At 47.1% G+C, this 22,126-nt stretch overlaps 1 protein-coding gene across 5 annotated transcripts; it reads right to left on the bottom strand.

The window, feature by feature from the left end:
• Positions 1–785: 785 nt before the first annotated feature.
• Positions 786–21,813, bottom strand: CENPV (centromere protein V). Of its 5 annotated transcripts, XM_082705787.1 has the most exons (6): positions 21,353–21,810; positions 18,779–18,877; positions 17,574–17,643; positions 11,285–11,399; positions 4,236–4,304; positions 838–953 (listed from the first exon to the last, which is right to left on the bottom strand). In XM_082705787.1, the coding sequence occupies exons 1-6, from the start codon at positions 21,748–21,750 to the stop codon at positions 904–906; spliced, it is 801 nt and encodes a 266-aa protein (XP_082561913.1). In that variant the 5' UTR covers positions 21,751–21,810; the 3' UTR covers positions 838–903. The 5 variants fall into 5 exon arrangements, with proteins under 5 accessions (XP_082561915.1, XP_082561913.1, XP_082561914.1 ...); XM_082705789.1 differs by lacking the exon at positions 11,285–11,399 and having other exon boundaries at positions 786–953; positions 21,353–21,813; XM_082705788.1 differs by lacking the exon at positions 838–953 and having other exon boundaries at positions 4,011–4,304.
• Positions 21,814–22,126: the final 313 nt, after the last annotated feature.

Raw genomic sequence — 22,126 nt, 5'->3', positions numbered from 1 at the left:
TTTTTTTTTTTTAAGATTTTATTTATTTATTTGACAGAGAGAGATCACAAGTAGGCAGAGAGGCAGGCAGAGAGAGAGAGAGGCAGAAGCAGGCTGCCCGCCGAGCAGAGAGCCCGATGCGGGGCTTGATCCTAGGACCCTGAGAGCCACCCTGGAGTCCCCAGGGGCGGCTTCTTATGGATGAGCCAAGATCGTGGTTTCTTGATGGGATCTACTCCTGGTGAAGATGCTTTGAAGACGGTTAAAATGACAGTAAAGCATTTAGAAAATTCTATAAAGTGGGGCGCCTGGGTGGCTCCGTCAGCTAAGCCTCCTACTCTTGATTTTGTCTCATGATGTAATCTCAGGGTCATGGAGTCGAACTCCACGTCAGGGCGTGGAGCCCGCTTAAGGTTCTCTCTCCCTCCGTCCCTTGCCCCCTCTAAATAAAAGAGAGAGAGAGAGAGAGAGAAGAGAATATTTCATAAGTTGAGTTAATAAAGTGGCAGCAGAGTTTGAGAGGACCGATTCTGACTTTGAAAGAAATTCTACTGTGGGTAAAATGCTATCCAGCAGCATCGAATGCTACAGAGAAATTGTTCGTGAAAGGTAGAGTCAGGCAACTGATGCGGCAAATTTCACTGTTATTTTAAGAAATTGCCACGGCCACCCCAACCTCCAAAGCCACCAGCCTGATCAGTGGGCAGCCATCAACATCAAGTTAAGACCCTCTACCAACAAAAAGAAGACAACTCACTGAAAGCTCAGATGATGGTTAGCACTTTTTAGCAATAAAGAGTTTTTTGAAAGATTTTATTTATTTATTTCAGACAAAACATATGAGAGAGGGGAGGGACAGAGGGAGAAGCAGACACCCCGCTGAGCAGGGAGCCCGGGGCGGGACTCGATTCTGGGACTTCCCGATCATGATCTGAACCGAAGGCAGACACCATCCAACTGAGCCACCCAAGCTCCTGCAATAAAATACTTTTAATTAAGGTGTGTGCTTCTTTTCAGACATAATGTTAATATACATAATATAGTGTAAACATAATTTTATACACACTAGGAAACCAAAAAATTCATTTGACTCATTTTATTGTAGTATTCACTTTATTGTGGCCGTCTGGAAACCAACCACCAGTATCTCTGGGGTATGCCTTTACAGACACAAAAATGTAAAAGAAAATACTGGCCAATTGAATCCAGCAGGACATCAAAAGGAATATTGTTCCATGACGGAGCAGGATATTATTCTAAAATGTCACAATGGTCTCACTTGGGGAAATGCATCAGCATAATTCATTACAGCAACAAATTAAGAAGAAAAGCCATATTCTGTTCTTTTATTTATAGGTGCTGTGAGATTAATAAAATTCAGTCACTGTTTCTGTAACAGCTTTTAAGAAAAACAGGAGAAAAGAATACAACTTAAATAAAGACTATGTACCAAGACCCAGCAGTCCGAAACTCAGTGGACTTCGGGGGAATGAGGCTATCATCATCATCATCACCTAAGTTTTTTTTCATTTTTGTTTTGTTTTTAAAGATTTTATTTCTTAACCCACTGGGCCATCCAGGTGCCCCTCTTTTGTTTTTTTCTTAAGATTTTGTTTATTTATTTATTTGAGAGAGAGAGAGAGAGTGAGCAGCAGGGAGAGGGAAAGAGAATCTGAAGCAGATTCCAGGCTGAGTGCAGAGCCCCACGTGGGGCCGGATATCATAACCACAAGATCAGCACCCCAGCAGAAACCAAGAGGCGGACACTTAACCAGCTGAGCTACCCAGACACCCTGACCACAGTTTCTTAAATATGACAGCAAACGTACAAGCAGAAGAAAAAATAGAAAACTTGTGCTTCAAAGGACACCATCAAGAAAATGAAATGGAAGGTGCCTGGGTGGTGTAGTCAGTTAAGCTACTCGGGTCATGATCCAGGGGTTCTGGGATCGAGCCCTGCATTGGGCTCCTTGCTCAGTTGGGAGCCTGCTTCTCCCTCTCCATCAGCCTGCCACTCCCTCCGCTTGTTCTCTCTCTGTCAAATAAATAAATAATATCTTAAAAAAAAATGAAATGGGAGAAAGTATTTGCAAATCGTTTATTTGATTAGGATCTAGTATCCAAAATATATAAAGAACCCTTACAATTCAACAAAAAGACAACCTATTGAAAAAATAGGCAAAAGACATGGATATACAAGTCTTCCAGAAGATATACAAATAGCCAACAATCACTAGTCTTGAACGAAATACCAATAACAACACAATGAGAGGGGTGCCTGGGTGGCTCAGTCGTTAGGCGTCTGCCTTCAGCTCAGGTCATGGTCTCAGGGTCCTGGGATCGAGCCCCCACATTGGGCTCTCTGTTCGGTGGGAAGCCTGCTTCCCTCTCTCCCATTCCCCCTGCTTGTGTTCCCTCTCTCACTGCCTCTCTATATGTCAAATAAATAAATAAAATATTAAACACACACACACACACTGTAAGATACTACTTGGCATCCACTAGGATGGCTATGATTAAAACAAACAGACTAACAAACACTGAATAACAAGACTCGGTGAGCATATGGAGTGATGAGAGCCCTCATGTATTTCTGGTGGGAATGTAAAATGGTGTAGCTACTGTGGAAGACAATTTCACAGTTCCTTAGTAACTTCAAGATTTCCTATAGGACCTAGCAATTGCACTTCTAAGTCTATACCCAAGAGAACTGAAAACATATGTTCATACAGAGACTTGTAAACGAGTGTTCAGAGCAGCCTCATTCATAAAACCCAAATGTCCATCCACTGATGAAAAATAAACAAAATATGGCATTTTGTTTATTACTCCGCCATAAAAAGAAATGAAGTCCCAATACATGCTACAATGAGGATGAACTTTGGAAACGTGATGCTGAATGAACACCAGACACAAAGGCCACATATGGTAGATTCCGTTTATATGAAATGTCCAGAATAGGCAAATCTGTAGAGACAGAAAGAGATCAGTGGTTTCCAGGGCTTGGGGATTGAGGAAAGGAGTGCCTGCCAATGAACACAGGGAGATGAAAATGTGCTGAAGGTTGGACAAGCTTGTGAATAGACTAAAACCCAGACCTCTTGGACTGAAAAGGGTGAATTATGGTATGTGAATTATATCTCAGTTCAAGAAATAGTGTGAACATAAGATTACATTAAAATGTTCTAGTTCCCTCTACGATACACTTGGCATCACTCTCAGAAACTGGTGATACTCGTCTGACGTGCTAGCTTTGTAAATGCGAAGTAAACACGACAGACTACGAATCTTGTTTGTATTTTATTTCATTTATTTATTTATTTTTAAAGATTTTATTTATTTATGTGACAGAGAGAGAGACACAGTGAGAGAGGAAACACAAGCAGGGGGAGTGGGAGAGGGAAAGCAGGCTTCCCGCCAAGCAGGGAGGCTGATGTGGGGCTTGATCCCAGAATCCTGGGATCATGACCTGAGCGGGAGGCAGAGGCTTAACCTACTGAGCCACCCAGGCGCCCCTCAAAACAGTTATTTATTTATTTATATAAAGATTCTAGGGGCGCCTGAGTGGCTCAGTGGGTTAAAGCCTCTGTCTTCCGCTCAGATCATGATCCCAGAGTCCTGGGATTGAGCCCCGCATCAGGCTCTCTGCTCTGCAGGGAGCCTGCTTCCTCCTCTCTCTCTGCCTGCCTCTCTGCCTACTTGTGATCTCTGTCTGTCAAATAAATAAATAAAATCTTTAAAAAAAAAAAAAAGATTCTACTTATTTATTTATTTGAGAGAGCATGAGAGCTGAGAAGGTCAGAGGGAGAAGCAGACTCCCCATAGAGCTGGGAGCCCGATGCGGGACTCGATCCCAGGCCTCTCAGATCATGACCTGAGCTGAAAACAGTCACTTAACCAACTGAGCCACCCAGGCGCCCAAAAACAGTTATTTAAAATGAAAAAAAAAAAAAGATATAAATACTGGAGTAAACCCATGTTGAACAGAAGAGAAGATCTGGACATAAATCCAAATTATCAAAAAACTACTCTATGATAAAGGTGATACTTTATTTTTTTATTTTGTTTGTTTTGTTTTGAAAGTGGGTCCCAGCATGGGACCCAGCACGGGGCTTGAACTCACAACCCTGAGATCAAGACTTGAGATGAGGTCAAGAGTCAGATGCTTGGGGCACCTGGGTGGCACAGTCGGTTGCGCACCCCACTCTTGGTTTATGCTCGGGTCGTGATGTCAGGGTTGTGGAACTGAGTCCTGCCTCGGGCTCTGTGTCCAGGTGGAGTCCTCTTGAGTTTCTCTGTCCGTCCCTCCCATGCTCTCTCTCTCTCTAAAACAAACAAACAAACAAATAAATAAATAAATCTAAAAAATCAAAGAAGGATCAGGTGCTTAACTGACTGAGCCAACCAGGCACCCCAATAAAGGTGGCATTTTAATTCAGTGAGAAAGAATTTTGTTGTTGTTGTTGTTTGTCAGTTTATTTTATTTTTATTTTCCTTTTTTCCCCTTTTTTATTATGTTCAATTAGTAAGAAAGTATTTAATGAATGTGTGTGGTTGGTCAGGCATTTGGAAGAAAAAACTCCCTACCTTATACCAAATACAAAAATATCTCCTGGAAGAATTACAGATTTTCATGTAGAAATCAAAATATTAAAATAATACTTAGGAAATTTGGGGGACTAAATGCATATGTACCTTGAAGTGGGGCAGACCTTCCCAGCTAGGCTGGAAGCCTATAAGATGTAAAGTAAAAGACAGGTATTTCACACAAAAAATTTTAAAATGTTACAACACTCAAATCCAAATGCCCAACGATAAACATGAAAAACTCTTCAGCCTAAGTAGTAGCCAGGGCTAGCAAAGGAAAGCAAAAATGAAAATCCATTTTTCAGGGGCTCCTGATTGTCTCAGTCGGTAGAGCACGTGACTCTGAATATCGGGGCTGTGGGTTTGGGCCCCATGCAGGGTGTAGAATTACTTAAAAATAAAAATTAAAAAAGAAAGAAAGAAAATCCATTTTTCACTGAAGGTGGCGATTGGACTAGGGTGGGAGAGGTTTCTAGTAAGGAAATTGAAGACTGCAGAGGACATGAATAGGTATTTCTCTCTCTCACACACACACATACACACCGTAAATGGGGAAAAAATAAATCACACTACCAACAAAAGAAACACAAAAGAAAATGCCACTTTTCACTTTTCTATTGTGTAAAGATTTCTATAAATAATAATCCTCAGTGTTCTGTGGGTGAGGGTATGGACACATGTATGCTGCTGGAGAAAACACAAGATGGTAGAACCTTCTGGAAATCAGTATGTCAAAAAACATTCAAGATGTATGTATTCCTTGACTGGGTAATTCCATGTGCATGCATTTATTCTCAAGAAATAGAAACTAGGGGGTGCCTGGGTGGCTCAGTTGGTTAAGTGTCTGCTTTTGGCTCAGGTCATGATCCTGAGGTCCTGGGATTGAATCCTGCATCAGGCTCCCTGCTCAGTGGGGAGTCTGCTTCACCTCATGACCCTCCCCCGCCCCCCTTGGTGCTCTGTTCTCTCTCCCAAAAATAAATAGTCTTTTTAAAAAAGGAATAAAAGACACCCCCCAAAAAACCCAACATAGATGTTTTAAGTGCTACTACACACATTTCAAAGCATACACAGAAAAGAAATTTTAAAAGGATAAATTAAAATTCCAACATTTTCTTCACATAGATCAGGGGAGGGTTTCCTGGAGGGATACATCCCTGACCCTGGAGACCACCCATCTCATCTGCGAGTGGTAAAAAGCATCGAGGTTAGCTGGTGCATAAAAGAATGTGTAAAGCTGACGAATTCTGTGAAAAGTGACCCTTATGTCAGCCTTTATGGAGAGACACACACAGAGCGGGATGGAATAGCCCCTGGGGTTACAGAACGTTTATGTTCTTGGGACCACAAGAGGTTGCGGAACAAAAATATAGCTCTAGTTCTCAGGGGTCCTGGTCTTGGTCTTGGTCTTGGTCAAGGCGGAGTCCTACTTGTCCCCACTGTGCGGTTCTCACCCGTCAGTGGGGCTCCTGTCCCTTTTCTAACACTATAAAGAAAACCCACAGGGAGAGTGGAGTCGGCAGTAATTAAAAGCTGATTAACATGTGGTCTAATTTTTTTTAAGTTTTTTTTTAATTTATTGAACAGAGACAGAGATCACAAGAAGGCACGGTGGCAGGCAGAGAGAGAGGGGGAAGCAAGTTCCCTGCTGAGCAGAGAGCCCGATGTGGGGCTCGATCTCAAGACCCTGGGATCATGACCTGAGCTGAAGCCAGAGGCCTAACCCACTGAGCCACCCAGGTGCTCCCCTTTTATTTTTACTTTGAATAGTGATTTTTTTTTTAAGGGAGTCATTTATTTATTTATTTATCTAAGAAGGGCCCACACCCAAGATGGGGTCCTACCCAGGACCCTGAGATCAAGAGTCGTATGCTCTGGGGCCTGAGTCAACCAGGCTCCCCTAACATGTGGTGTAAGTAAGTGCACTGAGGAGAGGTCTCAGCAGTCTGGAATAGGCTAGGTGTACAGGAAAGAACTCTTGTTCATCAGAGCCCGTGAGCTCTGAATGCTCAAGTGTGACTTCCCCCCAGACCCAGGTCAGATAGCCACAGCATTGCTGCTGGAAGGAAACGCCAGGCAATAGCCAAAGCGTGCTCCCTCGGAACCCATAGGTCTGCCTGGAACCGGAGCAACCATAGAGGCTCATAGACAAGGCTGCCCTAACTCCCCTGGGAGGGGGGATGGAGGAACCAGCCTGGAGCTTCTCATCGGTCACAAAAGCAAGCACTGGCCCTTGGGCCTCCCACTTTTAAAGGGAAGGTTGAGGGCACCTGGGTGACTCAGTGGGTTAAGCCTCTGCCTTTGGCTCAGGTCATGATCCTGGGGTCCTGGGATTGGGCCCCGCATCTGGCTCTCTGCTCAGTCCCTCCTCTCTCTTCGCCTGCCTCTCTGCCTACTTGTGATCTCTCTGTCAAATAAATAAATACAATTTAAAAATAAATAAATAAATAAATAAATAAAGGGAAAATTGATTTCAGGAAAGAAAAGAAGAATCTGAAAGATTTCCCATCACTTGCATATCCACTAACTCAGCCAGTGGAGGCTGACTTGGGGAAATTCTCGGGAATGTTTAGAACCATTTCCTTCCTCTAGTGAATGCAGAAGACATACAACAATGATCCCCAAAGATCCAAGTATAAAAAGAGGCATAGGAGAGGATGTTCGCCGTCAATATTCACTAGAAAGGAGAAACTGGAAACTCAATTTTCCATGACAAAAAAAAAAAAAACCATGAACAAAACAACCAGTTCAATAAACTATATCCAGGGGCACATAGGTGGCCCCGTGGGTTAAAGCCTCAGCCTCGGGCTCGGGTCATGATCCCGGGGTCCTGGGATCAAGCCCCGCATCGGGCTTTCTGCGTGGTGGGGAGCCTGCTTCCCCCACTCTCTCTGCCTGCCTCTCTGCCTACTGTCAAATAAATAAATAAAATCTTAAAAAAAAAAAAGAAAATACTATATCCATATCATGCAATTCTGAGTAACCGTCCATAATGAGGACATGTGTATTGACAGGAAAAGATCAAGAGGTCATTAAAAAGGCAGGCTGCAGAAAAGGCCCAGGATGACGTCACTGAGGTTTCTGAAAGGTCCACAAAAGTATGTGTTTTCATGCAATCTTGCAATAGGAAATGTAGATCAGGTACTCGTGTTTTCCCGGTGTAATTTCCAACCAGCTCATCATAGCCTTAAAGTGTCATCGGCCGACTTGGAAGACGTGGTGACCACACAGAACCCCAGTCCCTCTGTTCTTTCCTCTCCCTGTTCCGTCTCTTTGGCTAGTCTACTTTGCAAAGTCGATGCATGATTCATCAGTGTCCCTAAACAAAGAGCGAGTGTTTTTTAAGCACGTGCTATTATATACACACTCAGTGTTTGGGAGCGAAAGGAATGCTCTGGGAAAGTTGACTTAATTATAATAAACAGCAATGGGGAGCAAGGTTTTGGGGGGGTGGCACAGGGGAACCATTCAAAATGGGCCAGGTGTTCCTCATCCTGTTCAAAGCTATTTGGAGCCTCCCCAAAACCTGTAAAGTTCAAATTCCTGAGCTTAATATCCAAGACTGTCCACAGTCCAGCTTCCAGCATATTTTTCTGATCTCTTCTACTGCTTCCTCCCATCGGAAGGCTGCTGTCCAGTCTGGCCTTACTCTGGGCCCTGACCTCTGTTCATACAGTTACTTTTCCATTCGACCTTCCCAAATCTTGCTTCATGTGAAAACAGAGAATCCAGGTTGTTGTTTAATGGGTGTAGAGATTTAGTTCTGGAAGACAGAGAGTTCTGGAAGTTGGCTGCACAAGTGCGAATGAAGTCAACACCGTTCAACTGGACAGTTACAGGTGGTTACGGTGGGGGTTGCCTGGGCAGCTTGGTCCATTGGGCGTCTGCCTTCAGCTCAGGTCCCGGGATCGGGACCCTCATCGGGCTCCCTGCTCAGCAGGGAGTCTTCTCCCTTCGGCCCTCCCCCAGTTTGTGTTCATTCAATCCATCAAAAAAATAAGTAAAAATTCTTAAAAAAAAAAAAAGACAGTTAAGATGGTCAATTTCATGTTACGGGTATTTGACCCCAATTAAAAAAAAAAAATCAGAAGCCGATTTACCTTAAAAAAAAAAAAGGGCAAAAAGAAAAGGGGCACCTGGGGGCCTCAGTCATTAAGTATCTGCCTTCGGCTCAGGTCATGATCTCAGGGTCCTGGGATCGAGCCCCACATCAGGCTCCCTGCTGAGCAGGGAGCCTGCTTCTCCCTCTCCCACCCCCTCTGCTTGTGTTTCCTCTCTCGCTGTATCCGTCAAATAAATAAAATCATAAAGAAGAAGAAAAAAAAAAAAACTCCAGTTAGTAGGTCCCCTGCTCTTCTTTATCCAGCCTTCTCTCTCCTCTGAACTCCTAGAGCTCTCATCTTTACAACTCACGTGGCTTTCGACCATGCACAACCTTACAGGTGTTTCGTAACTATTCGTCTTCTCATCTCTCCCCACCAGTTTGGTCACACACATTTTTTTTAAGGACTTTTAAAAGAAATTTATTTATTTGACAGAGAACACAAGGAGGCAGAGAGACAGGCAGAGAGAGGAGGAAGCAGGCTCTCTGCTGAGCAGAGGTTCCTGATCAGGGGCTCGATCCCAAGACCCTGGGATCATGACCTGAGCCGAAGGCAGAGGCTTTAACCCACTGAGCCACACAGGTAACCCTGGTCACATACATTGTAACAGCGGTGGATAAACATCCCAGACGAAATTGCCTGGCCTCAGGACGAAAATCAAAGCAGCAGAGAAAATGACAAACCACAGTGACTGCTTTCATGTTAAAAATATTTATTTTTCTAAAAGATCACACAAAAGTTGAGAAGAGAAAGGATGACTAGCCTACGTCAAAATTTGGGCTGGAAGGACGAAGAGCTGCCTAAAGAAGCTGGTGGCTGAGCAAACTGCGGAGATCAGGGTGGCCGCGGGCCATCAAGACCAGTGGCCTGCGTCAGCCACACTCACGGGCACCACCGGCCCACGGCGGCTGGCTCCCACGGTTCCTCCTTTTCGGGACGGGAGAAGCAGGAGCTCACTCCTTAGACATGTTCTTGATGGTCTTATGCTCCTTCATGGCCTTTTCCCAATCGGTCCCGTTGAACTCCTCGATGACCACACTCCGCACGGTGCCCTCATCCAGGCAATGGGGAGCGATTCCTGGCGGAGGGGACACAGAGAAAGGTCCCGGGTGTGAATGAGAGCGGCTTGCAGACAAACCCACACCTTCGAGCACCAGCTGCAATCACTGTTAAAGCTTAGAACCCTGCAACGGCAGCCTCCCGGCTCCCTTTCCTTCCTAGCTCTCAGGGGTCAGACTCCCCAAGCCGGGGATGCCAGGGCTGGAGAGCACTCAGTACCACGCTGAGCGCCCACAGTACCAAAATCCAAGCCTAGAGCAACCTCAGACTGGCAGTGTGAAGAATTCACCGGCCCTGTCCAGGGTTTTGGTAAAACTTTCTAAGTATTAAACACTTGACCGGCTTTATAGGATTTTCTACTTTCCAAAAGCCTTTCTTGAGTCTTAAGACAGGCAGGAAGGCCTCCCCACGTGGCGGATGAGGAACCCAGAGGAGCTGCTAAAGAAATGGGGTGGGATGGGGGCGCTTGGCTGGCTCAGTCCACGGAGCACGCAACTCTTGATCCCAGGGTCGTGTGTTCAAGTCCCACATTGGTCGTAGAGATTGTTTTAAAAAAATTTTGGGGGGGACACCTCGGGTGGTTCAGTTGGTTACACATCTGCCTTCAGCTCAGGTCTTGATCCCGGGGTCCTGGGATCGAGACCTGCATCAGGCTCCCTATTCAGCGGGGAATCTGCTTCTCCCTCTACCTGCGGCTCCCCCTACTTGCACTCGATTGTGCTCTCTCTCTGACAATAAATAAATAAAATCTTTTTTTTTTTTTTTTTTTAAAGATTTTATTTATTTATTTGACAGAGAGAGATCACAAGCAGGCAGAGACGCAGGCAGAGACGCAGGCAGAGAGAGAGAGGAGGAAGCAGGCTCCCTGCTGAGCAGAGAGCCCGATGCGGGACTCGATCCCAGGACCCTGAGATCATGACCTGAGCTGAAGGCAGCGGCTTAACCCACTGAGCCACCCAGGTGCCCCAATAAATAAAATCTTTAAAAAAAAAAAAAGAAAGCAAAATTTCTTGACTGTCACTTTTCACACCGCAACTGGTGTCATTCTGAACAACCATCTGAGGGCTGTTTACTGGACTCAGATCCAAGTCGGACCTGACGAGGAGGGACTTGGGGATTCTCACTGTTTACATTTTAAACAAACTGAAAAAAAAGTTTTTTTTTTTAAATGCAATCATTTTTAACACCATTATCAGTACTCCTCACTCTCTGAACCATCCTCGGGGTGAAAATCCGCTCCCCTACCACCCCGTCCCTCCCCTCCAACCGGGCCCCTCCCCTGTCCTCCGGGTCTACCCCTCCACAGTCAGCACCCAGCGACCAGCAAATGAAGGCAGGATCTGGATGGGTGACCAGAGCCGATCTTCTAACCCATCCCTGGAAAAGAGCGTTGCTGAAGAGCCATGTGCTTCTGAGACCCCCAGTCCACAGCCCGGCCTAGCGAGAGGCAAGCGGGATAGGCCAGCGCCCAGCCTAGCAATTGGCCAATGAACCCAGGGCGGCCGCAGGTGTCCCCATGTCCCCTACGGCATGGGCAGCCAGCTTCCTTCACTCACCGAAGCCTCCAGGGTTGGAGCGCGGAGTGTAGAAACTCTGGACGCCGCACCTCTTACAGAAGGTGTGCTGAGCTTTGTGCGTGTTGAACGTGTAAGTGGTTATGTTCTCGGCTCCCTGCAGAGGAACGGGCGAAAGAGATGTTCCCTTTTGCAAAGAGATTCTTTCTCTTTTCTTTTCTATTTTTTTTTTTTAAGATTTATATTTATTTATTTGACAGAGATCACAAGTAGGCAGAAAGGCAGAGAGAGAGAGGAGGAAGCAGGCTCCCCGCTGAGCAGAGAGCCCGATGCGGGACTCGATCCCAGGACCCTGAGCCGAAGGCAGCGGCTTAACCCACTGAGCCACCCAGGTGTCCCTCTTTTCTTTTTTTTTTTTTGGTCATAAAAAAATCCACTCTTTTAAAAGGCTCCATGGGGAGGGGACGCCCTTCTATAGGGCTCTCCGGGTTATGAGGACATGTCCAGTCTCCCACAGAGACAGAGGCATCGCAAGGACAGGGACCCGCCCACGCTGCCCAGAGCCACCTCAGGCCGGAGCACAGAGGCTCGTGGTTTCTCTTAGTCAAGTGCACATAGGACGACTTAGCCTCCAGCTGTCCCAGCTCCTCAGCAAGGTAACGCGACCTGTCCACGCCAGGGAGTGAAAACTGAAAATGCCTGCCTCCTAGGCCACAAAGGGGAGACAGGTGACCCTAGCGATGGGCTCTCTGAGGATCTGAAGACAACTATTGACTATACTTGAATCCACGTATAAAGGACAAACAAGGAAAAGAGTATTCACCAGAGGGGCGCCTGGGTGGCTCAGGTCATGATCCAAGGGTCCTGGGATCGGGCCCTGCATCAGGCTCCCTGCTCAGCGGGAGACCTGCTTCTCCCTCTCCCACTTCCCCTGCTTCTGTTCCCTCTCCCGCTCTCTCTGTCAAATAAATAAATAAAATCTTAAAAAAAAAAGAAAAGAAGAATATTTGCCAGACATCATGGTCACAAGGATCATTTCCTTAATGGAGAAGATAAATGGGAAACTGGGCAAAATGACAGAGCAGAAGGAAAACAAATCACTCTTTCACCTACGAAATGATAGGCACACTCAGAAACGGCAGTGAGGTTTTTTTTTCACTGTCAGGAGGACACAATAAAAAACAGTTGGACAAACAGTACATTCTCCAATACTGTAGGAACATGAACTGGTAGAATTCGGCAACATCTACCAACATTTGAAAATGTACACATCCTTTAACACAGCAATTCCACTTCTAGGAGTTAATCCTACAATCAAACCTCATACGTGTCCAGTGACATGTATACAGACATTCCAGCACTGTTTAGAACAAGCCTAAAGACTGGGAAAAACTGGAAACAGCTGTCAATAGAAGACTGGTCAAAGCAATGATGGGCACTCACGAAACTGGGATACTCGGAAACTTGAAACCTTTAAAAAGATTGAGACAGTTCGGGGCACCTGGTGGCTCAGTCTGTTGAGCGCCCAACTCTTGGTTTCGGCTCAGGTCATGACTCAGGGTTGTGAGATCAAGCCCCATGTCGGGCTCCACGCTCAGTGCGGAGTCTGCTTGACATTCTTTCTCGCTCTCCTCCCCCACCCAACTTGCTCTCTCTAAAAATAAATAAATAAATGAAATCTTTTCTGTTTCTCGAGGTCCCCCTCCCAACCTAAAGAATCTAGAGTGGGGCCCCTAACACGCCATCCACATAATCATGCACTCACTGAAGATCTAGAGCCACTTCTCTAACATAAATCTCAAGTATCTATTTTCTTTCCACCTCCATGTCCACCACCCAAGCCCACGTTCCCATCGCCTATTGCCTGGCCACCTCCTAACCACCCACCTGTCTCCGTGGCTACCTCCCCACACTGCAGCCAAGCCAGCTTTTAAAACATTAAAGCAGGGTCACCTGGGTTGCTCAGTGGGTTAAAGCCTCTACCTTCTGCTCAGGTCATGATCTCAGGGTCCTGGGATCAAGCCCAAATTGGGCTCTCTACTAGCAGGGAGCCTGCTTCCCTTCCTCTCTCTCTGCCTGCCTCTCTGCCTACTTGTGATCTGTCTGTCAAATAAATAAATAAAATCTCAAAAAATAAAAAATAAAACGCTGAAACAGGCCTTGTCACCACCGTGCTCAAAACCCTCCACGGGCTTCAAGAATAAAAGAATAAAAAGCTGTATCGGGGCTCCTGGGTGGCTCAGTCAGTTAAGCCTCCAGCTCGGGCTGGGTTGTGGGATCGAGTCCCGCATTGGGATCCCTGCTCAGCGGGGCATCAGAGGGACCCTGCTTCTCCCTCTCCCCCTGCCCTTCCCCCTATGCTCTCTTTTTCACTCTGCTTTCCCTCTAATAAATAAACAAAAATTTTTTTAAAAAAGCTAAAAAAACAAAAACACATAAAAACACCCCTTCAAAAGGCTGGGGCCACGGGCGGTGCCGTAGAGCACCAGGAAAATGCACTGATGAGCAGGCCCAAGGAGGGAAAAATGGGAAAAAAGTACCAATTCCGAGACCCAAGAGCTTAAGGCTGTTACGTGGTGGCACCTTCAGGAACTATCGGTCCCCGGTGCTTGGGGCGAAGCTGAACTGGGCCACAGCCTCTAGCACGCTTCTGAGAACACACCGGCATTCTCTGGCTTTATGGGGAATATGGGGACCACTGTGCGGCCCAAGGGTCCCCCTCGTCCGCCAGGCACCCACACAAAGGATCAACGGGCAAACAAAGAAAAGGAGACAAGGTGGCCCCAAGTGTCTAGGATTAAATCTCACTCACTAGGAGAGACCAGGACTCACACATTCCTTCACTCAATTAGGGGCTGATCTATTCAATGCCAAGCCTGCGAGGCCAGGGGCTGGTCAGATGCGACAGAAGATGGCACTCCGAGACCCCAGCGATTTCATAGAGGAGACAGATGTCTCCTCTATGAAACACACCATTACAGCAAGGGCACAGCAAAGTGTGTTGCGCCACAGTCGAGGCAAGGGAAACCCAGGATAGAGTGAAAGCCCTATATTAGCGACAGTGTACCAAAAGCCTTTTCTTTTTCTTTTTTTGGATTTTATTCATTTGTCAGAGACAGCGAGAGTATAAGCAGGGGGAGCAGTAGAGGGAGAAGCAGGCTCCCTGCCGAATAGGGACCTAGATGTGAGGCTGGATCCCAGGACCCCAGGATCACAATTCAAGCCAAAGGAAGATGCTTCACCGACTGAGCCACCCAGGCACCCCAAAAGCTTGTATTCTTTGACCAGCGACCCGAACGAAATAACTTCAAAATTATCAGAGATTTACGCATAGCGAGGTTCACCACAGTGTTGTTTATAATTGAGGAAAAAATGGCACCCAACCTAGAAGTTCAAACATAGCAAACTGTTCCTGGACACTCACATAAGGAAATATGCTTTTTTAAAAAAAATGCTGCAAGTACAGGAATAAGAGCATAAATAAATTAGGAAAGGATTGCGGGGTGGGGCGGGGAGGAAGAGATCTGGGGACTGAGGGAGAATGGAGGGAAGATTTGCTTTTGTACCTTTCAAAATCTGTACCAAGCATAAGAAAACTCCTTGGAATAATAAAGTTACAATTTTTTAAATCAGCAAGACCCATCAGTATGCTGCCTACGAGACTCACTTCAGACCTAAAGACAGATGCAGATGGAAAGTAAAGGGATGGAAAAACACTGACCGTGCAAATGGAGGCAAAAGGAAAGCAGGGAGAGCAATGCTGACATCAGACCAAACAGACCTGAAAACAAATACCATTAAGGAGAGACGAAGGACGCTATGTAATGACAAAGAGAACAATCCGACAAGAGGATGGAACGGGGTTGCCTGGGTGGCTCAGTGGGTTAAGCGTCTGCCTTCAGCTCAGGTCATTGATCTCAGGGTCCAGGGATCGAGCCCCACATCAGGCTCTCCACTCAGCAGGGAGCCTGCTTCCCCCTCTCTCTCTGCCTGCTGTTCTGGTTACTTGTGCTCTCTCTGTGTCAAATAAATAAATAAAATCTTAAAAAAAAAAAAAGAGGATGTAACAGTTGTAAATAATATACCCAACATGGGGGCACCTAGATTCATCAGGAAACCATTAAGAAAATTAAAGAAACAGACAATAATACAGTAATACCAGGGGGCTTTAACCCCTACTTCCATCAATGGGTAGATCACCCAGACAGAAAATCAACAAGGAAACAGGAGGTTTGAAACATAATTTGAGCTAACTGCAGTGAGTCTACCACTGCACCTCGATTCTCTTCTACGGATCCACATCTCTTTCTGACCACTCCCTTGATGACCATGTCCATGGAAGAAGCTTCCATACCTAGTGCAGTTAGTTTCTCTCACTTCACCGTTCTCTGTGGACATTAATTTAGCTATTTTGGGGCCTGTGTATTTCCAAGTGATTTTTACAGTAATCTTGGGGCACCTGGATGGCTCAGTCGGTTAAGCAACTGGCTCTTGGTTTCAGCTCAGGTCATGATCTCAGGGTCGTGGGATTGAGCCCCACCTCAGGCTCCACACTCAGCGGGGAACCTGCTTGAGATTCTCTCCCTCTCTGCCCCCATTCCCTGCTCATGCTCTCTCTCTTTCTCTCAAATAAATAAATAAATAAGTCTTTAAAAAAAATGTATAGTAATCTTGTATATGTCTGCAAAAGCCTTCCTGGGATTTTGGTAGAAATTGTATTAAACCCATAAACAGTTTGGGGAGAACAAACATCAATACTGCGTTGGATTCCCAGTCTATAGACATATGGTATCTACCCACTCATTAAGTTCTTCTTCAGGAACTTTCTTGGCTTCCTGTAATATTCAGTACAGAGATCAAGGACATGTTTTGTTAGCTGAACACCTAACTATTTAATTTTCTTTGCATTACTTGAAATGGTACGATGGTAGGATGCCTGGGTGGCTGTCATTAACCGTCTGCCTTCAGCTCAGGTCATGATCCCAGAGTCCTGGGATCGAGTCCCACATCTGGGTCCCTGCTTGGCAGGAAGCCTGCTTCTCCCTTTCCCACTCCCCCTGCTTGTGTTTCTTCTCTTGCTGTCTATCAAATAAATAAATAAAATCTTTAAAAAAAAAAAAAAAAGAAAGAAATGGCACCTCGGTTTTAATCTCAGTTTCCTAGTATTCATTATTGGTATTAGATATGCACTTGATTTTTTAAATTCACATGCCATCAAATTCACCATTTTAATGCCAGACTGGTGGGGAGGGGGGCAAAATGGGTGAAGGAGATCAAAAGGTATAAACTTTCAGTTATAAAATGGCATGGAGGGGTGCCTGGGTGGCTCAGTCAATTAAGTGTCTGCCTTAGGCTCAGGTCATGATCCCAGGGTCCTGGGAGCCAGTCCCACATCAGAATCCTTACTCAGCAGGGAGCCTGCTTCTCCCTCTCCCTCTGTCCCTGCCCCCACTTGTGTGCTCTCTTTTGCTCGTTCTTTCTCTCAAATAAATAAAGTCTTTAAAAATAAAATGGGGGGGCGCCTGGGTGGCTCAGTGGGTTAGGCCGCTGCCTTCGGCTCAGGTCATGATCTCAGGGTGCTGGGATCGAGCCCCGTGTTGGGCTCTCTGCTCAGCAGGGAGCCTGCTTCCTCCTCTCTCTCTCTGCCTGCCTCTCTGCCTACTTGTGATCTCTCTCTGTCAAATAAATAAATAAAATCTTAAAAAAAAAAATGTCCTCATTGCAAGAAAAAAAATGATTTTGTAATTAATTACATTTGGTGTCAAATGTTAACTAGACTTAATTGTGCTGAACATTTTGCAATATATACAAATATTGAATCATTCTGATATACCCCTAAGACTAATAATGTTACACGTCAGCTGTACCTCAAGAAAATTTTGAATTCACCATTAAAAAAATTTTGTTTAAGTCATATATTCTTCAGTGGGAAATAATAAAAGTCAGTCATAGAGCAGAACGAAAGACAAAACCCTACTTCAATAATGGCATATACAATATCATCATTATTATTTAGCTCCATTTACCAGGTAGAAAATAATGAACAAGGATATATACCCAAATGAATCAGCGGTTACTTTTGGTTGATAGGATTTGAGTGATCATATTATTTTTTGATGGTCTTTTAATGTTTCCACAGTACTATCAAATGTGCATCCAAAATATAAAGGGGGGGAAATAACATGACCTTGCAGAAATACGCATGAAACCCGGGATGACAAGGAAAATCGAGGAAGAGATCCTGCTCTGCTCCCTGCCACCTGCCCGCACCCCCCACCCCCGGGCACCTGCCAGAAGCCAGGGGCTCCTCACGCCTGCTCTCAGCACTAACCTTCAGGAGCTTGAAACGAGAAGCCGGGACAATGAAGTGTCTATTCTGTTTCTTCTTGCAAATGCTGCAGCTACAAAAAGACAGAGGAATTCCAAGGCTGTGAACAGCACCAAAAGCTCCAATGGGGCCCCACCCAGCCTGTCCGGCCCCGGCCCACTCCGAGGGGAAGCCCCTTTTGGCACTGGGAAAACCAGGCCCATAGCAACCACATCCCTGCCAAGCGCCCCCCCCCCCCCCCCAGTTTATTACAGTGAAGGGAACTGTTAAATTCTAGAGATGCTTACAAAACAAGTATCAGGCATAGCTACAGCCTGAGGCCTCTGGGATAACCACACCAAAATGCACAAGGAAGGTTCCGTTTCCCGCTTCCCATCTCTGTAATCACAGAAAGCCTAGCTCCGAGTCACATGGGCCCTCCAAATTATCACCTTTGGGATGAAATCTAAACCCCCTTCTCAGTCCACCTTGACAAAAATTCCTGATTTCATACAGAGTTCTCTAACAACAGGATTGGATCCCGGCGAACCATGAGTCATATGCTAACTATTGGTTCAGGAGTCACTGTCCTTGTTCTATCACAACGCCTAGGAAGGCGCTCAAAGGAAACCCTCCACAGATCCTGGCAGAACCATCTACCTCATGGAGAACAGAGCCAGAGGGCCTGGAACATGGTAAGCTCCCCGGGATGCACATCCTCCGCTCATTTCCCCTTCACCTGCGCCCAACTCTGGACCCCTAGGAAGACTGTGCCCACCCAAGGCTTCCCATTCAGTACCAAGACTGACCTAAGTCCAGCGACCACCAGTCCCTGTCAACCCACCGACGGTATGGTCTGGGGTGACGCTGAGTGGCAGAAGCTGGGGGACCTTACTCTGTATCCCTGGGGGGCTCTCCTGTAGAAATGCTCTCTTTCACACACACACACACACACCACCCCACACACCACACACACAAACAGCGGGCCAAGTTATTTTTAGCCCCCCCCCCCATGTTTTAAAAAATCTTATTACTGAAAACAACTAGCACATACAAAAGGAGAAAAATAAAAAAGAACAATGAACCCTTATGTCCCTGTCACCTGACGCCAACAACGATCAGCTCCCTGATGCTGTTTCATGGGTACCCTGACTCCCCAGATACTGCTTGAGGTGACCCTGTTTTAGCTAAGAAGTCCTTCCCAGCAACTTGGGGAGAGAAACACTCACTTGCAGTCGAAGATGTGCAAGTCAGCCGAGGCCCAAACTTCGAAGCGAACAGCTCCACAGTGGCAACCTCCTGTATGCTTCACCAGGCCCTGGTACTCACTAAATTAAACCCCAGAAAAAAAAAAAAAAATCAGAAAGATAAGGATTTCTGAAGAACAACAACAAAAAAAAATCAGAAAGATAGGGACCTCGGCGACCGGCTCCTGCTGCTTCTCTCCTTCCTTGTTAGAAGAAGGAAGCAAGATAGGACAAAAGTCTTCTCTACACGACAGCCCCTTCCACGTATTTCTGCTTTTGAGGCTGGACTGGCAATTAAATAAATAATAGAAATAAATAAAAGAAAGGATTCAGAGCCTTTTCTCTGACCTCTCTTTTTCCTTTCTCATATTCCGTTAAGTGGTGAGAAAGAAAACATTCCAGATACATGGTACATGGGAGTTGGGTGAAGGACCTAATCCTACCACTTAAACATTGTTGTTTGCATGTCAAAAACCTACTAAGAGTTTTTCGGAGCAAGGCACCGGAGAGAGAGAGGAGTAAACAAGGTACAGCAGACCTGGTTTCTGGTCTTACCAACCTCATGCAGTCATCAAACAAATTACCCAAGCAATCTTTAAGGGACTGTGATAAAGGCAGCACAGGCTGTTATGAAAAAGTAAGACAAGGCACCCCGAGTCTGGTGGTTTGGAAAAGCCTTCTGAGAAAGGCTCTTGGAATTTTGCTATATTCCCCTCCAGGATTTTGCATAAACAGGGCTCTTTACAGAGCTATACATACACATTACACACTATTTTAATCCTCTTAAAACATACATAAAGCCAGACCCTTAGTGGAACATTATTAAGTCTGAAAAATGTCAAACTGACCTCCAAAAGGGCTGAACGCTTCTCAATAATGAGAGAACATTTCACTGCACCTGCTCAAGCAATGATTACCAGAAAAATAGCTTGCAGCAGTTTAATTTGCATTTTTTTTATTATGAAGACTGAATGTCCCCCCCTTTCCTTCCAAGTTGAATCGGTTTCCTTGATGTATTTAAAATCTTTTCTGCATACACAAATAATGCTCGTTGTAAAAAAAAAAAAAATTAGAACATTACAATATTTGATGATGTTAAAAAGGAAAGGGATCCACAGTTAACTACTAGCTATATAATCCTCCAGACTTCTTTCTATACAATAATAACAACAAAAACAGTGCAGAGTTATACATTCTTTTTTGCATATAAGCTGAGTGAGCGAGATCTGGTTTGTTATTTAAATAAATGTATGCACTCACACCTATCTGATAGGTTAAAAAAAAAATCTTGTCTTTTATCATGTAAAAATCTTTTTTCTTGACCATTTATCAAGTTTGTTTTAAAGTAAAAATTTACTTCAAATTTGAGTTTTACATTTCTGAGAATCTTTATACCACCTACATTTATCAACTGGTGGCTCACCACAGGGGCTCAAACATATTTAATGATGAATATTAAAAAATGTTCAGCCCCTAACCCAAGATAAATCAGAAAGTGAAGCACACAGGAAACCAAGTATGTTATCTCCGAGAAGGCTCATCCTAACTAAGAGAACTTCTTCCGGATTAAGGACAAAGGAACGTTTTTGTTCAAGAAGAGGAGTTACCCTCAGGTTGTTATGCAAGTGTGGGTTATCCTTGTTTTTTGTTTTTGTTTTTTTCTCCTGTGGTTTTGATCGCTCCTTGGAATTCACAAAAAAATGGGCGCATAGATAGATTATTGGGGCACTAAAATATTTTTCTGTAGCACAACTGTTCTACAGGGCAGGGATCTAGATGCTATCACATTTGGAGAAAAGAGGGCGGCCCTTGCCAGAGTTAATAGCTCATTTCGAACATCCCAGACACTCTGAAATCCTCCCCTGGCGATCTAAGGACCTGGATGGAGGTTCTTCTCCCGCAGGAGCAAAGCTGGGGGCGAAGGAAAGCGAGCCACGCGGGAGCATCACTCCGCGGAGAACCAAGGTCTCCCCCTCCCCCTCCCCCTGGGTACCGCGCCGCTGCTCAGAATACCGAGCATCTCTTTGCGCGCGCTTCTACCCGGGATCAATGCCCCCTCCCCCGCACTCCCGCTCCCTCCGAGGGAGCGCCGGGAACAATAACGGGATCTCGCCTCCCGGTGGGTTCAAAACTATTCAAGCTTTTCTCCCCCTCTCGCCCACTCTCCAAAAAAACACGTGCGCAAATATAAAAAGGGAGTCAGGTAGGCGCAAAGTCGTGGGGTTTATCTTCCTTTCACTGGGAAAGGCCCCCGCGCCTTCCGCGCTCCAAGAGGAGAGATGGCTGTCCCCGGGACAGACCCTTTGTGTCCCAGGACGCGGCGCGGCTCTCCACACGCTCCGGGGGCGCAGCGCCCTGTCCGGTCCAGGGCCGCACGGCCGCACCAAGGCACGCGGCCGTGCGAATGAGGGACGCGCCCGGGGCTAACGCTGGGCCACGCGTCGGTCCCGGTGCGGGAAAGAAGCAGACTGGAAAAGCTGGCCCGGCCCGCGCGACAGCCGCTCCCGCACTGAGGGGGCCCGCGTGGCGCCGGCTCCCGTGCCCGGCCGCACTCACAAGGTGTCCAGCAGCAGCTTGGCGGCGCCCTCGAAGGTGAGCCTCTGTCGCTTCTGGAACGTCTCCCAGCGCTCCCGCTGGTCGCCCAGGTCAGGCAGAGTGGCAGCCGGGGTAGAGGGGGTCGGCGGCGGCGGCGGCGGCGGCAGCGGCGGCAGCTCCGGTGGCGGCTGCCCGGGGCCCGCCTCCTGGGCCCGCGGCGACGACTGCCTCGGCCGCCGCTTCGCCGACGGCTGCCTCGCCGCCGCCCGGCTGTCGCCTCCGGCCTGACCCGCGGAGCGCCGGGCGCGGCTGGCGCTGGGGGCCGAGGGGGCGGCCGCGGGTGCCCCGGAGGTACCGGAGGCCCTGGGCCGCTTCTGCCCGCGTGGCTTAGCGGCCGCGCTGCTCCTCGCCCGCCGCATGGCTCCCGCAGCCGGGCGCGCAGGCCTCAGCGCCCGCGCGTCCCCGCCGCTCCGCGCGCGCCCCCGAGCCGCCCCGCGCGCGCCCCCGCCCGCCAGCCAACCGGCCCGCCCAGGGGGCGCTGCACCCGCGCCCGCCACCCAGCCGGCTGCACCTGGCTGTCGCCTGGCTGCAAATTACAGACCCAGCTCGCCCCCGCGCACGCGCGCGTCTCGGGGCCTGCACCTGCCCGCTCCATCCCGCAGGCCTAACGGGACCGCGCCTCAGGCCTCCGCTCCCGACACCCAGAGCGCATGGGCACCTGCGGAGGCGCCTCCGTCGCCTCTGAATCCAGAGCGCTTCTTCCTACCTGCCTGGTCTGCGGAGTCCAGGGTCAGC

Source organism: Mustela nivalis (genome assembly GCF_964662115.1).
Source record: "Mustela nivalis genome assembly, chromosome: 17".
Taxonomy (NCBI): domain Eukaryota; kingdom Metazoa; phylum Chordata; class Mammalia; order Carnivora; family Mustelidae; genus Mustela; species Mustela nivalis.
Note: the sequence above shows the minus strand (reverse complement) of the source record. Positions and strands in the feature narration are given on the sequence as shown.

What these genes read in the sequence shown, in the direction of transcription:
- CENPV (XM_082705786.1), bottom strand. Translation starts at nt 21,750, where the DNA reads ATGCGGCGGGCGAGGAGCAGCGCGGCCGCTAAGCCACGCGGGCAGAAG. An exon ending in TTGCACATCTTCGACTGCAA is followed by an intron (nt 17,644 to 18,778) that starts GTGAGTGTTTCT and finishes GTCTTTTTGTAG; the next exon opens with CTGCAGCATTTGCAAGAAGA. An exon ending in CTCCAACCCTGGAGGCTTCG is followed by an intron (nt 9,748 to 11,284) that starts GTGAGTGAAGGA and finishes CCCCTCCGCCAG; the next exon opens with GAATCGCTCCCCATTGCCTG.